Below are 14,641 nucleotides of genomic sequence, written 5' to 3'. Positions count from 1 at the left end.
CCTTCTTCCTCAAGGAACACCACTGAGTGAGGGCAACTCATCAGCACTGATAATCTAGCGGCATGTGTGTCTCCTCAGTGGTTGTGGCAGAAGACAAGACATGCACAGGAGGAGGCATGTCCACATCTCAGTCGCAGCAGTACTTGCATCATTAGATGGCAGCAAAAGCTTCAAGGCTTCTCTCGCATTGCTCCTGTTCCTAAGTGGATTCTCTGTTCCCAGAGTGAGCTCACTCACAGGCCCCAGAGACCAAAGCAAAGATTTGCCAGCCAAGCCTGGCAATTCATGAGGCCAGAATGCACAAGTGAGAATGCAGGACTCTTTCTCGCTGGAAGTGGGTGGACAGCCCCTGAGATAAAAGTAAATGGCATTGAGGGCCAGGAGAGATGTGGCCATCTGCCTTCATTTAAACTTTACTCTTCCTGGAACCTGTCAGCAATTAAATATCACGGGCACGTCTCCTACATCTTCCTTCCTCCATGGTGTGATCGCACTCATACTGACCCTCTGCAGCCTTCTGAAGTGCCTGGACCTCCAAATTTTCATCCACTGCTGAGCTCTCAACCTCCTTCAGTTCACTGTCTGGCAAGAGTTCACCTCTTTGCATTGCCAGATTGTGAAGGGTGTAACACACTGCGATGATGCGGGAAACCCTGTCGGGAGTGTATTGGAGTGAGCCACCCGAGCGGTCTAAGCATCTGAAACACACCTTCAGAAGCCCTATGGTCTGCTCTATAAGGGAGCGTGTGGGCCTGTGAGCAGCGTTGTCCTTCTGCTCGAAACGACTCTGAGGGCAACGTACCGGTGTCATCATCCAGCACTTCAGTGGGGTCCCCTCATCCCCAAGCAGCCATCCCTGCAGATGTAATGACCCCTCGAAAATCTCAGGCACCTGGGAGTGACTCAGGATGTAGGAGTCATGGCAACTCCCAGGGTACAGTGCACAAACGTGCAGTATGTGCTTCCGGTGATCACACACCAGTTGTACATTGATGGAATGATAGCCCTTGCGGTTTATAAACATTAGGGTCTGCTGCCATGGAGCCCGTATAGCCACATGGGTGCCGTCTATTGCACTCTGCACTCATGGGAAGTCTGAGATGGCGGTGAAGCCGGTGAATCTCACAGCTTGGCTATCTTAATCCACAGCAAACCTGATCATAATGATGGGCCTTCCTGTAAAGAGCATCTGTGACCTCCTTTATGCATCGATGTGTTATGGACTGAGAGATGCTGCACAGGTTGCCTGTTGATCCTTGGAGGGAACCAGAGGCAAAGAAACCTAGCACTGCGGTCACCTTCAGAGCTACCAGCAGGCGATACTCTCCTAATCTACATGGCTTCAGGTCTTCACGAAGGATGTGGCCAATGTGATGTACCAGAGCTCGGGAGAAGCACAGATGCGCACAGCATTGCCTCTCCTTCATTTGTAAAAAGGAGGCTCTTGGATGATAAACCCTAGGTCTGGTGAGTCACCCCTGTGGTCTGGGTTTATCCTCCAGACCCTCCTGTTCATGCTGTGGCTCTGCTTGACTATGTCCCTCCTGCTGGAGCTGCGCACGGAGTCACCTCTCCCTCCTTCACCTCCTCCATTACATTAGGACCCTGACAAAGGCAGCATTAAGTCCTGGATCCATTTCTGCTTTTGCCTTCCCTCTGAAAGGAATCATTGAAGACATTAATGATTCAAGGGACATGAAAGTGAAGCTCAGAAGATGAAATGTTCGGAGACTGTAAGGGTCCATAATTTATCCTGCCCTAACTGCATGATGGCTGATGCTGCCTTGTCCCTGAGACATTAGCACACACAGAGGTGACCAAGATGGCATCACAGATATGTAACATCCTGAGCCCCGCGTGGGACACTGAAGTTTAATTGAGATGAGTGATCCAACCTAGCTCTGTGCTCCAATCTTTGATGTGGCATATTAGTGACCAGTTTTTTTTTATTCATTTATGGAACGTGGGTATCGCTGACTGGGCCAGCATTTATTGTCCATTGCTAGTTGCCCTTGAGAAGGTGGTGGTGAACTGCCTTCTTGAACTGCTGCAGTCCTTATGGTGTAGGTACACCCAAAGTACAGTTAGGAAGGGAGCTCCAGGATTTTGACTCAACGACAGTGAAGGAATGGCAATACATTTCCAAGACAGGATGGTGAGTAACTTGAAGGGGAACTTCCAGGTGGCGGTGTTCCCGTGTGTCTGCTGTGAGTGGATGCCCTTTGGGGGTGGCACATCTGGTGAACAGGTGACAGGCCTTCATTGATGGAATGCCATATATGATGCAGCTGTGCCTCCTTCACTATTGCCTGCATTCCCAAATTATAAATTACTATTTGTTACACTGTGATGTGAAGCCACAGAGATATGAGTAGCCCTTTAACAGGGCTAACAAAACCATTGGCTTTCAATGGCTTTCATCCCAAGGTCCTCCTTTGTCTCTATGCAGACTCCTGTTCACTCTTGTGGCAACAACAAGCTAGAAGGTGACCCCATAATGTCCCCTTCATGTTTGCCCTTCCCCCTCACTGCCATTCCACAGCATTCCTTACCCATTGCCCATCTTGGGTTCATCAACCCCACCCTTGCCTCACAGCTCACCCCCGGTTGAAGTGGTAGTTTCTGAAAGTGGAGGCCTGCATGAGGTGTTCTTCAGGACAATGTAGGCAAAGAGCAGGAGCAGACCAGCCCTACAGCCCCAGCAGTGTGGCATTCATCACAACAAGACTGGCACTATGGCAGGTAGGCTATGAATGTTGCACTCACCCCGAAGTTATCAGCAAACTGAGGTCTGACTTATGCATGTCACCCCACACCCACACCCCCCCACCACAATCCCCGCCCCCCCCCCGCCCCCACCACCCTTTCAAACGAGTTTGAGGCTGACATAATTTTCCGCTGGCATGACAGCAAGCAGCTGTTTTAATGTATTCATGAGATGTTCATGAATGTAAATAGCGTTCACGCCACTAGTCGGCGGGATAACCGACCCGCCATAAACCCACCATCAGGAGAACCGCAAGCTGTTTTTATGCCAGCGGATTTCCGACTTTTTGCCTGCCTTTGGATTCTCCGCTCCCGCCTGCCTTAAAACCCGCCCCAGGCAAGATGGGAAAATTCCGGCCAATGTCCTTTACAATGCACACAAGGGAGGGCCAGCTGAGTCTGCAAGTTCAGCCAGGTCCCACTGAGTGGTGAATACAACACTGGACACTAGCATGAACAATCAGTAAAGAATGAACAAAATAAAACATATTATTTCTTCCACAATGAAAGAAATGTTCCCAATTCCCCTGTAACTATCAACACGTGCCAACCATGAGATATGCCATTACATTTAGCTTTCGGACTAAGCTAGTTCTCAACAAGTAACGAGAATGCACACAGAAGGTGAAACTGGTATAATGTGAAATATTTACGAGTGAAATTAATATTTGAAAAACATGCCACCTTTGTGGGGTCTTATATTAAAGGCAATGGAGTTAGGAAGGAAAGATTTGGCCATGATGCAATGTTCCTGTTTGACCAGGAGGCTCTTTTACAGCCCATCCACAGCTGCCGCACTGTCAGCTGACAGCGGGGTTCCACTGCGCTGAATCGTACATATCTCCACATATCTCCCTTGCACGCCGCCAGCACTTTAAATTTTAATTGTAATCATGTAGGAAAGGGGAAAATGCAAAAGAGAAGTGGCGCCCACTTCTGGTTCCTCCATCGGGAGCAGCTCGCCACTGACAAAATTCCACCCTGTCAGTGGTCTTGGCCTGGAACACTCTGTCTACGAGGCTGATGGGAGCAGAGAAAGAATGATTTCAATACGAAATTGCATAGGCACTTGAGGGAAATAAACACTGGGATTGAGCAGGGGAATGAGGCTGACTGGATTGCCCTAGTGAGAGCTGGCATGGACACAATGGGCCAAATGACCTCATTTTGTGCCTTAATGTCTCTAGATAAATGCAAGTTCAGTTCTCCTTCAACACATTTGCTTTCTGCTCAGTTTCTCACAAACATGATAACAGGCACAAGGTTCTGGTCAGAGTGCAAGAATCTATTTGCAGGTTAATGTCAATGGATGAACTATCTAAACAGTTCAGATGGCCACAAGGTTTTCACACTGGTGCACAGAATGAGGGAAATGACGAAGTTGTTATTCAATCCTAAAACACTGAATTCACCAGCTAAAAGAACAAACAGCTCTATGGAAAACAGAAACCAAGTACCTTGTGACAAACACAGCAGCATCCACGGCTGGAAAGTCATCTTTCCCACCAGGTACCTGGTTATTCCCCAGATATTTCGCTCCAAACTCCTTGTACTGCCAACGACAAAAGCTCTCCAGAGACCGTTCTCCATGATGGCCAATCAACAGCTCCTCCTAGGAAAAAGTTTTCAAAAGATATTATGCACAAGGAAAATTCAAAACTACTTAAAGCAAAAAAATTGTGAACAAAGAGAGTAGTTTATTGCTTTTACAAAGAAATTTGTTACAAAATTCTACAACATTTAATTAGCTGGCTGCTTAGCAACCACAGTATTTTGATGCAGAAACATTAAAAATTTGAATTGATGCAGAATGAAATTGTTTTGTTATTCAAAAGGAATTTAAAACAATTTAGCATTTTAATAGATTAAAAGGCTGAGCATTTCTAATTAAATTATTATACAAAATAAACTGAATCTGATCTCTCGGCACACTCAGAATAGTCAGGTGACCATGGGTTATTATAATGATTAATGACAGATGTTGCGATGGGTGAAATCCAAAAGGATTTTTGTTAAGCAAGGGTATTTAGGATTAGGGAACCAAGACAGACAGATGAATCAAGATACAGATCAACCATGATTTAACGGAATGTGTAATATACTCAAGGGACTGAATGGCCTCCTTCTGCTCCCATCATACTTACTGGACGACTGTGAAGCAAGACGAGTTTGGTCACTTGAATATTGATCTTGATTCCCAGAGTATGATGCTGAAACATGTTGTATACCTGCCAAAGAAATGAAATTTTCAGCTGCAAGGATAACTGAGGAAGGAGGCACATTGCATGGAGAACAGGGTAACAAATGCAATCTGAACCACATTGAAAAAGGAGAAATAAGACCAAAGTGTCACAACCCATCACATCAGCGGAGTAGAGAAGAGAGCAAGCCAGTGTGTGCCGGACTGCATGAGAACGACGGCCAGAGAGGGGTGGGGGGGAGAAGCAGAGATTTTATGTCAGGAAGAGGGTGTGCATGAGACATAGACAGCGAGAGAGACAGAGAGCAAGAAGCTTTTTTTTAATCCATTCATGGGATCTGAGCGTCCAGGCCAGCACTTATTGCCTATCCCTAATTTTCCTTATGCAGAAGGCGTTTAAGAGTCAACCACATTGCTGTGGAGCTGGAGTTACATGTAGGCCAGATCAGGTAAAGGGACGTGGGTGAACCAGATGGGTTTTTACGACAATCGACAATGGTTTCATAGGCCTGAATTTCTCCCTGCGTGATCGGCAGGTCCAGGAGTGGTCGAGAAACAGGCCCCCGACCAGGATCGGGCTACGACCGCAGTTACACGCTGGCTGGCTAATTAAGGCCAGCCCAACGTGAAACGCATCTTCCCAAAGGTCGGCAAGGGCCGGGCAAGGGTGGCGGTCTGTCGGGCAACCCGGCGGGCTGTTTAAAATCAGCAAAAGCAGCTCCCTGAAGGCTGCCAGGGGGAGAACCTTTCTGCGGTCTGGAGACTGGAGCAATGGCCTCATCAACAGCTGGAGACGTCAGGCGGAAGGGCAGGTCAGGTGGGGACGCGGCCCCCGTTTCTCAGACGAGCGCCTCGCGGTCCTCGTGGAGAGGGTGGGTATCAGGCGGGACACCCTCATTCCCAGGGATGAAAGCAGGCGGCCACCACATCAGATTAAAAAAGCCTGGGAGGGGGTAGCAGCCGAGGTCAGCAGCCACAATGTCGTGAGGTGCACATGGGTGCAGTGCCACAAAAGGTTCAACAACCTGCTGCAGTCGGCAAGCTTGAGTACCGTGCTGGCATGGATCAGTGTGGGGATGTGTGAAGGGCTGGCTGTCCCCTCATGGAGCTGGGGGGGGTATTAGAGTCAGCGTGTTAGTGACACCGGAGCTGGCCAAGGGGCTGAGCCCTGGCTGCTTGGACCGAGTGCCTTGTGGCTCGAGGGCCACGACTCGGATGCGCCCTGAAAGGTGATCCTCAGGTGGGGTTGGCCAGGCTGCAATGGTGCTGCAGGTGGAGAGTGGACTCATCAATGCTCCTCTGTCCTTTCAGGAGAAGAGGAGCCATAACAACATAGAGAGGTCAAGGACAGGAGGAGGCCCCCCAAACCTCCTAATCATGATGAGGTTTGGAGCTGGAGAGCCGCCACCCACCTGGGTCAGCCGATCGTGGAGAGGCAGGGGTCACTGACGAAGGGTAAGAGTGCAGTGGACAGAGGTGAGAGTGTCAGATTGTGCAAACATTCTTGTGTAGTCTCATCATTGAAGGGAGCTTCAAACCTGGAGTCCCCATTGATCATTGAAAGACAATAGCACCACGATGCAGGTCACCATTGTCTCACCAGGGTGCCTGGCTTGCACAGTGACAGTGTGGTGACTTAAACTAATGGCATGTCATTGTTCTGCCTTAGATTCTCTAGCATGCACTCGTAGGCAGGACCCCAAAGAGTCTCCCTTGCTGCATCACACCCACTCTCTGAACCAGGCACCAGCGCAGATATCAGCACCTCGGTGGGCTTTAGATCATCTGCTAGAATGTCAGTGCACAGCGGTGAGGGGACTTCACACTCGCTTGAGGAGCAGGTGGAGGCAGAGATTGCCCAGGGCGTCAGCAGTCGGAAGAAGGCAGATGATCCTCTGGAGGCCTCCATTAGGCGACAGATGCTGGATGTCCAGTGGGATGTGCGGGAGGATCTGGCGGAGATCCATGAGGGTGTGCGTGCCATGGTCTCTGTTGTGGAGGAATCCATGCGGAACATGAGCACCGCATTGACCCTCATGGCCGAGTGCACTGCCTCCTCCATTGAGACAGTGGCAAACCTCATGGAGCGACAGCTCCAGGGACAGAATCAGGGGTTCCTGGTGTTGCACTCACACCTGCCACCCCTCTCACAGTCACTGACCTCAGGTGGTCAGTCCCAGTGTGGGAGATGGATGAGGTACCCAGTATCCCAACTAGGTGCCTGTCCATCAATGGTGAGCAGAGGTCCAGAGCGTCCTCGCAGCACACGAGCTGCTTGTCATCTCTGCGGGCTCCTCTTGGGGCGCTGTGGATGATGGAAGCAGCTCCTCTGCCCTCTGCCAGTGACCATGGAACCTGTTGAGGCTACAATGACTGGGGAGATGTCAGCCATGGTACTGGCCACTCCCTCCCAGGCGGGGCCAACACAGGCTCCACAGAGGACGACTGCCAAGTCATCAAGACCAATAAGACAGCAGAGTCAGCAGGCTGTCTCCAAAGCTGCTGGCAGCGAGGGCGGGGGGGGGGGGGGGGGTGCATCAAGATGCAGCACTCGCAAACATAAGTTTAAGGCACCATGAGCTGGTTCATGGATGATCTTCTGTTCTGCCATGTTTTGTTTATATATTTACTGGTGTGGACATTAACACCAGATACGGTCATGTTCATTCGTTTTGCCTGTAAACATTACATAAATTTTGCTTTTGTCTTAATTGCCTGAGTATGCTTCACTTTTTCTGGTGCAGGGCACACCATTATCGAATGCTGGACGTGAGAGGCTCTAAACTTTATTGCACAGGCACTGAGTGGACTTTGGGTTCAAAGGAAAGGGTCATTTCTGACATCCAGGATGGAGGCGGCAGCCCTGGCATGAAGTGGAAGCAGATCTTTGGCAGCCTAGTTGAAGGAACACTGGATCAAGACATCCCTGGTGTCCCTGCCTCCCTGGAGGTTACTGAGGTCTGCCTCCACACCTTCAACGTTCTCCTCACCATGCTCATCTTCGGACTCACTACTGGATTCATCCTCTGTGGCCTGTGGAGCTGCCTCGAGATCCTCTTCCTCCAGTGGTTCCCCCTTGCCAGTGCCAGATTGTGGAGAGCGCAGCATACAACCACTATCAGTGACACCCACTCTAGGAGGTATCGTAGTGCTCCCCTGAACGGTCCAGGTGTCGGAAGTGCATCTTCAGAAGACCCATTGTCCTCTCTATCGCTGTCCTTGAGGAGGCATGGCTCCTATTATAATGCTGTTCTGCCTGTGTTCTTGGGTGGTGGAGAGGCGTCATAAGCCACCTTTTCAACGGACAGTCCTCATCACCCAGCAGCCATCCATCCAGTTGAGCTGCAGCACTGAATAGTCTTGGAACCTGGGAGTGGCTCAGGATATAAGCGTCATGGGAGCTGCCAGGGCACCTTGAAAGACTTGCAGAATCTGCATCTTGTAGTCACAAACTAACTGGTTGTTCATTGAGTGGAATCCCTTCCTGTTGATGAAGCTGACCCACTGGTGCCTTGATGTCCAAATGTGTGCAGTCTATTGCACCCAGGATGCAGGGGAACCCAACAATCGCTGAAAACCCTCTGGCTTGCTCAGCCTGGCTGGCCTCGTCCATATGGAAATGAATAAATGTCATTACCCACCTGAACAGAGCATCAGTCACCAGCTTGATACAACTGTAGACAGCTGATTGGGACACTCCACAAAGATCCCCCACTGAGCCTAGAGTATTGTGTGCAGTTCTGGAATCCGCATCATAGGAAGGATGTCATTGCACCAGAGAGAGTGCAGAGGAGATTTACCAGGATGTTGCCTGGGTTGGAGAGTTTTAGTTATGAGGTGAGATTGGATAGACTGGGGTGATTTTCCCTGGAGCAGAGGAGATTGAGGGGGGACATGATTGAGGTATCTCAATTGTGAGGGGCATGGATAGGGTAGACAGGAAGGAACTTTTCCCGTTGGTGGAGGGATCAATAACCAGGGGGCATAGATTTAAGGTAAGGGGCAGGAGGTTTAGAGGGGATGTGAGGAAGCATTTTTTTACCCAGATGGGAATCTGGAACTCACCACCTGAAAGGATGGTAGAGGCAGAAACCCTCATAACATTTAACAAGTATTTGGATATGCACTTGCAATGCCATGGTATACAAGGCTATGAGCCTAGTGCTGGAAAATGGGATTAGAATTGTTAGGTACTTGTTTGACCAGCACAGACTCGATGGGCCTTTTTCTGTGCTGTAGACCTCTATGACCCCTGGAAAGAGCCAGAGGCATAGAAGTTGAGGGCCACTGTGACCTTCAGAGCCACTGACCGTCGGAGCTGATCTCAGGCTCAATCATATGACAAATGGAGGTCAATGTCTCCCTGGAGAGGTGAAGCCTCCTTCGCCATTGCACCTCAGACACATTGAGGTAGTTGCATTGCCCGTAAACCCTGGCAGCAGGACAGAGGTGTCTTCTGTGGCCCCTTCCACCTTGGACTACCTGCTGGCCCTGAGCCCCTTGTGCCTGCGCCTCTCTTCCCACAGGTCCCTCCCCCTGGAAGCTGCATTGGGGCACCTGACCTCCTCTCTTCTGCCCCTCGCTTCCTCCTCAGAGGAGATGCAACCAGCAGAGACCACAATCCTCTTTATCAGGGTAACAGAAGGCTGTCTGACACCTGGAAGGGTCCACATGGTCAAAATTCTCCAGGGGCCTTGGAGACACCCATGAGTCCTGAAATGAAGCTTAGAAATGCTAAGAATGAAGCTCAGAACAGAGATGAAGCTGTCAAGTTCAGATAAGCAACCAGCAGCAAACTATCCCCTAAACTCCTCACTACTCACAATGGCAATGCTGCTGACCCATTTCATCCTGCCCCTGGATCAGGTTTTTCAAAAAGTGGGTTGCCTGCCAGCCTGTTTTGCCTGTGTGACGAGTGCAAAATCCCATGGGAAATGTAAAATCATGAATAATTGCCTTTTTAATGGCCTCTTAACACCTGTACGCACTCGCCGACCTGCAGATTGCTCATGTGCGGGATGACATCAGGACGCTCGCCCAACACCATCCCACGCAATTTTACACCCGATCGGGTTTACACAAGGTGTAAAATTCTGCCCATAATCTTTCAATTTCAGATTTGTATTGAATTCAAATGTCACCATCTGCTGGATTCAAACCTGGGTCCCCAGAGCATTACCCTGGGTCTCTCGAATACTAGTCCAGTGGCAATACCACAATGCTGCCACCTCCCTGAGAGAGACAGAGAGCGAGAGACATAGAGGCAGAGGAGTAGTCATGGGGCGAAGGACGGTGGGAGCAAGAGGGTGAGCAGGAACGAAAGGGATGGAGGATAAGTGCGGGTAAGGGAAGTTGTGTTTAACCAACTTATTGAGGAAGTAACAGGAGCTGTGGAACCAGTGGATTATCTGTACTTAGATTTCCAGAAGGCATTTGATAAAGTGCCACATCAAAGGTTATAGCAGAAAATAAAAGCACATGGTATAGGGGATAACATATTGGCATGGATAGAAGATTGGCTGGCTAACAGGAAGCAGAAGTAGGCATAAATGGGTCTTTTTCAGGTTGGCAAGATGTAACAAGTGATGTCCCACAGGGATCAGTGTTTACAATTCACATAAATGACTTGGATGAAGGGATAGTTGCCAAATTTGCTAATGACACAAAGATAGGCAGGAAAGTAAGTTGTGAAGAGGACATAAGGAGGCTACAAAAAGATATAGATAGGTTAAGTGGATAGGCAAAGATCTGGCAAATGGAAAATAATGTGGGAAAATGTGAAATTGTCCATTTCAGCAGGAAGAATAAAAGAGAAGCATTTAATCTAAATGGTGAGAGATTGCAGAGCTCTGAGGTGCAGAGGGATCTGGGTGTCCTAGTGTATGAAACCCAAAAGGCTAATATGCAGGTACCTCAAATAATTAGGAAAGCTAACAGAATGTTATCACTTATTGCGAGAGCAATTGAATACATAAGTAGGGAAGTTATGCTTCAGTTGTACAGGGCACTAGTGAGACCAGTTTTGGAGTACTGTGTACAGTATTGGTCACCTTATTTAAGGTAGGATGTAAATGCATTGGAAGCAGTTTAGTAAAGGTTTACATGATTAAGACAACCCACCCATTCCAGGTATTATGAGGAACTGTTGGACAGACCAGGCTTGTATCTGCTGGAGTTTAGAAGAGTAAAAGGTGACTTGATTGAAACATAAAAGATCCTGTGGGGTCTTGACAGGGTGGATGTGGAGAGGAAGTTTCCTCTTGTGGGAGAATCTAGAACCAGGGGTCGCAGTTTTAAAATAAGGACTTGCCTGTTAACACAGAGATGAGGTGAAATTTTTTCATCCCGAGGGTCTTTGGAACTCTCTTCCTGAAATAGTGGTGGAAGCAGAGTCTTTGAATATTTTTAAGGCGGAGATGGATAGATTCTTGGTAGGCAAGGGGGTGATAAGCTATCGGGGCTAGGTGGGATGCAGATATCAAGGTTACTGTCAGGTCAGCCATGATCTTATTAAATGGCGGAGCAGGCTCGAGGGGCTGACTGGCCTCGTCTTGCTCCTTGTTCGTATGTTCCAGACTTGTTTTTATTCGTTCATGGGATGTGGGTGTCGTTGGCTAGGCCAGGATTTATTGACCATCCCTAATTTTCCTTGTTCAGTTGGTGTCTAAGAGTCAACCACATCGCTGTGGGTCTGGAGTCACATGTAGGCCATATCAGGTATTAGTGAACCAGATAGGTTTTTACTACAATGGTTTCATTGTCTTTTAATCAGACTTTTAATTCCAGATTTTTATTGAATACAAAAGTAAAGTAATGCTTCAGTTGTACAGGGCACAGGTTTCGAACCTAGGTCCCCAGAGCATTACCCTGGGTCTCTGGAATACTAGGCAATACCACTACACCACCACCTCCCTGAGACAGACAGAGAATAAGAGACACAGAGATAGAGGAGTACTCATGGGGCAAGGGACAATGGGAGTAAGGGGGTGGGCAGAAACAAAAGGATTGGAGGATAAGGGCAGGCGACTGTAAATAGCAAGAGGTCAGAGAGCTGCAGCAAAGCCTCTACCAGTTCAGTGCTCAAAAGGTGTGATTTTAATATTTTCACTCCTTCTCTGTGTGCAAATCGCCTCACTATTAACAGCATCTCTCCACTGCAGCACCAGGCTGTCAAGTTAGGAAACATCTTGGCTGGAAAGTAAGAAATTTGCATATTGATTTCAAAGCATCAGTTCAACCAGTCAATGCTGCACTCGCTAGAGAGGCAAGGGGCAAAGGGCAGGGCTCACATACAACCTCAGCTGAATTATCAATGGACAAGCCAAGAGCATAAGCACAACATTCCCAATCTGGCTGGAGAAGACTTATGTCGTTTGGAATTTTTTTAAAAGTGCAAACAGCTTCAAGCTGTAGTTACAAGAAAACAGTGTTCCCTGTGGGGGATGGGGAGAAAAAAAACAGACAATTGATAGTACCTGTCAACACAGCAGAAACAAGAACACTTAGTACTCAGATCCAAAGCTCAGAGAATGTCATCTAGAACATGTGGTGGATAGAGAAGGCCAATGAAATCCAATGCTACACAGACCTGCACAACATGCTTCCAAACCACCAAGACCATCCATGGACCAACTGTGGCTTGGTGGTAATGTTACTGGACTAGTAATCTAGAGGCTCAGACTAATTGTCTGGGAACATGGGTTCAAATCCCAATTTAAAAATCTCAATTAATAAATTAAAGCTCAATTAATAAGTCTGGAATTGAAAGCTAGCTTCAGTAATGGTGGCCATGAAACTATCATAAAAACCTATCTGGTCCACTAATCTCCTTTAGGGAAGGAAATCTGCTGTCCTTACCTGGTCTGGCCTACTTGTGACTCCAGTCCCACAGCAATGTGGTTGACTCTTAAATACCCTCTGAAATGGCCAAGCAAGCCACTCAGTTCAAGAGCAATTAGGGATCGGCAACTCTCAGCTGGCCTTGCCAGTGACACAACCCATGAAAGAATAAAAAAAACAACGCAGCTATCCACGACCATTGGAAGGAGCACTACTGGAACCTTCTCAATCGAGAGTCAACAGTATCGGATAAAACCACCAAAAGAAACCCTCAGCAGCTGGAGAGGTCAAAATTGGGTATGTTGCTTGCTGGGCGAAAACAGATGAAGAATAAAAAAGTGTACAGTCCAGACAACATTCCTGCAGAGATCTATAAAGCTGGTGGTCATGAACTCATCCTCAAACTCTCAAGACCTTTTCACAAAAATTCACTACCTCTCCACTTCTGCAAAGCCATTATTGTTTCATTTTTCAAGGAGGATGATGAATCAATTTGTGGGAGCTAAAGAGGTATATCCCCATATCTACTGTGGGGAAGATTCTCACACAGATCGTCTTGAGCATTCCCTTACCCTTCATGAAAGTCATACTTCTGCAGACCTAATGTGGTTTCTGGCCATCCTGGGCAAATCAACATGTATGGAACAATGCAAAGAGCTCTAGTGATTGATATTTTTGATCTTTCAAATGCCTTTGACACTATCAACCGCAAAGCCCTTTCAAAAGTCCTCCAGAGACTTGAATGTCCAGCAAAATGTGTTACATTCCTGCGACTTCTGCAGGACAGTATGACAACAGCTGTCATTTGCAGGTGGGTTTTTATGATGATAGATTCATGGCTACCATTACTGAGCCCTTTTGTCTCTGGACAGGTATCAAGCAAGTTATATGATTAACCAAACTCTCTTTACTACCTACCTCAACATGGTGGTGGAATTCATTCATGATCAATTTCCAAAGGGGATATGATTTTGCTTCAACTTGACAGGAAGCTTTCCAACCTCAAAGACAAGCCAAGGCAAAGCTTCAGCATATCCACAGCTTACAATATGCCAACAACTATGCAGTTGTGGTCCACACTGCAAGCGACATTCAGACCATCCTCAACTTCTTCAACTCACCTACAAAATGTTTAATCTCTTACTCATGATCAGCACCATCAAATTTCTCCACCAACTGTCCCCCAGACAAGCACCTTCACCTCAACTTATTGATGGGAAGACTTTAGAACTTCCCATATCACAGCAATTACCTTTCTCAAAAGGTCACCATTTAAGTGCAGATCCAGCACAGAACCAGTTGTGCCATCACAGCCTTCCAAAAGCTGAGCAACTGGGTCTTTGACAACAGTGATCCCAATAACAGGACAAAGGTTTTAGTCTACAATGTTGTTGTTGTCACCACCCTTCTATATGGCAGTGAGACTTGGGTCACCTACCACAAACACCTCCAGTCGCTGGACAATTTCCACCAGGAGCATCTCCACAGGATACTCAAAGTCAAATGGAGAAGACAGGCAAACAAACTCCAGCATTATCATCAAAGCCAATTCCTCCAGCATCATAACCATGATCATGATCATGTGAAATCAGCTCCGTTGGTGATAACACAGCATCCGGATGCCAAATAATTGGCTTCCAAAGCAGGACCTCTTTTCACAACTAAGGATGGCACCCGATCTCAAGGAAGACAGGGGAAACATTTTAATGACACTCGGAAGGCCTCATTGAAAGGGGGACAAATGGACATCAGTGCACGGGAGCAACTTGCTGCTAATGTGCCACGTGTCAGTGCCAATCCAACAACACACAACACAGCTGGAAACTGGCCGCATAA

The 14,641-nt window shown here is 47.9% G+C and overlaps 1 protein-coding gene across 2 annotated transcripts in view; it reads right to left on the bottom strand.

Annotated features, from left to right (window-relative positions):
- Positions 1–14,641, bottom strand: part of adamts17 (ADAM metallopeptidase with thrombospondin type 1 motif, 17) — a 591,331-nt gene that overhangs the window by 503,513 nt on the left and 73,177 nt on the right. For both annotated transcript variants that reach the window (XM_041175111.1, XM_041175112.1), the window contains exons 5-6: positions 4,911–4,994; positions 4,224–4,378 (exon numbers count right to left, since the gene is read on the bottom strand). In XM_041175111.1, the coding sequence (XP_041031045.1) occupies positions 4,224–4,378; positions 4,911–4,994 (239 nt within the window). The remainder of the gene's footprint in view (positions 1–4,223; positions 4,379–4,910; positions 4,995–14,641) is intronic.

The sequence above is a fragment of the Carcharodon carcharias genome, chromosome 26 (genome assembly GCF_017639515.1).
Source record: "Carcharodon carcharias isolate sCarCar2 chromosome 26, sCarCar2.pri, whole genome shotgun sequence".
Taxonomy (NCBI): domain Eukaryota; kingdom Metazoa; phylum Chordata; class Chondrichthyes; order Lamniformes; family Lamnidae; genus Carcharodon; species Carcharodon carcharias.
Note: the sequence above shows the minus strand (reverse complement) of the source record. Positions and strands in the feature narration are given on the sequence as shown.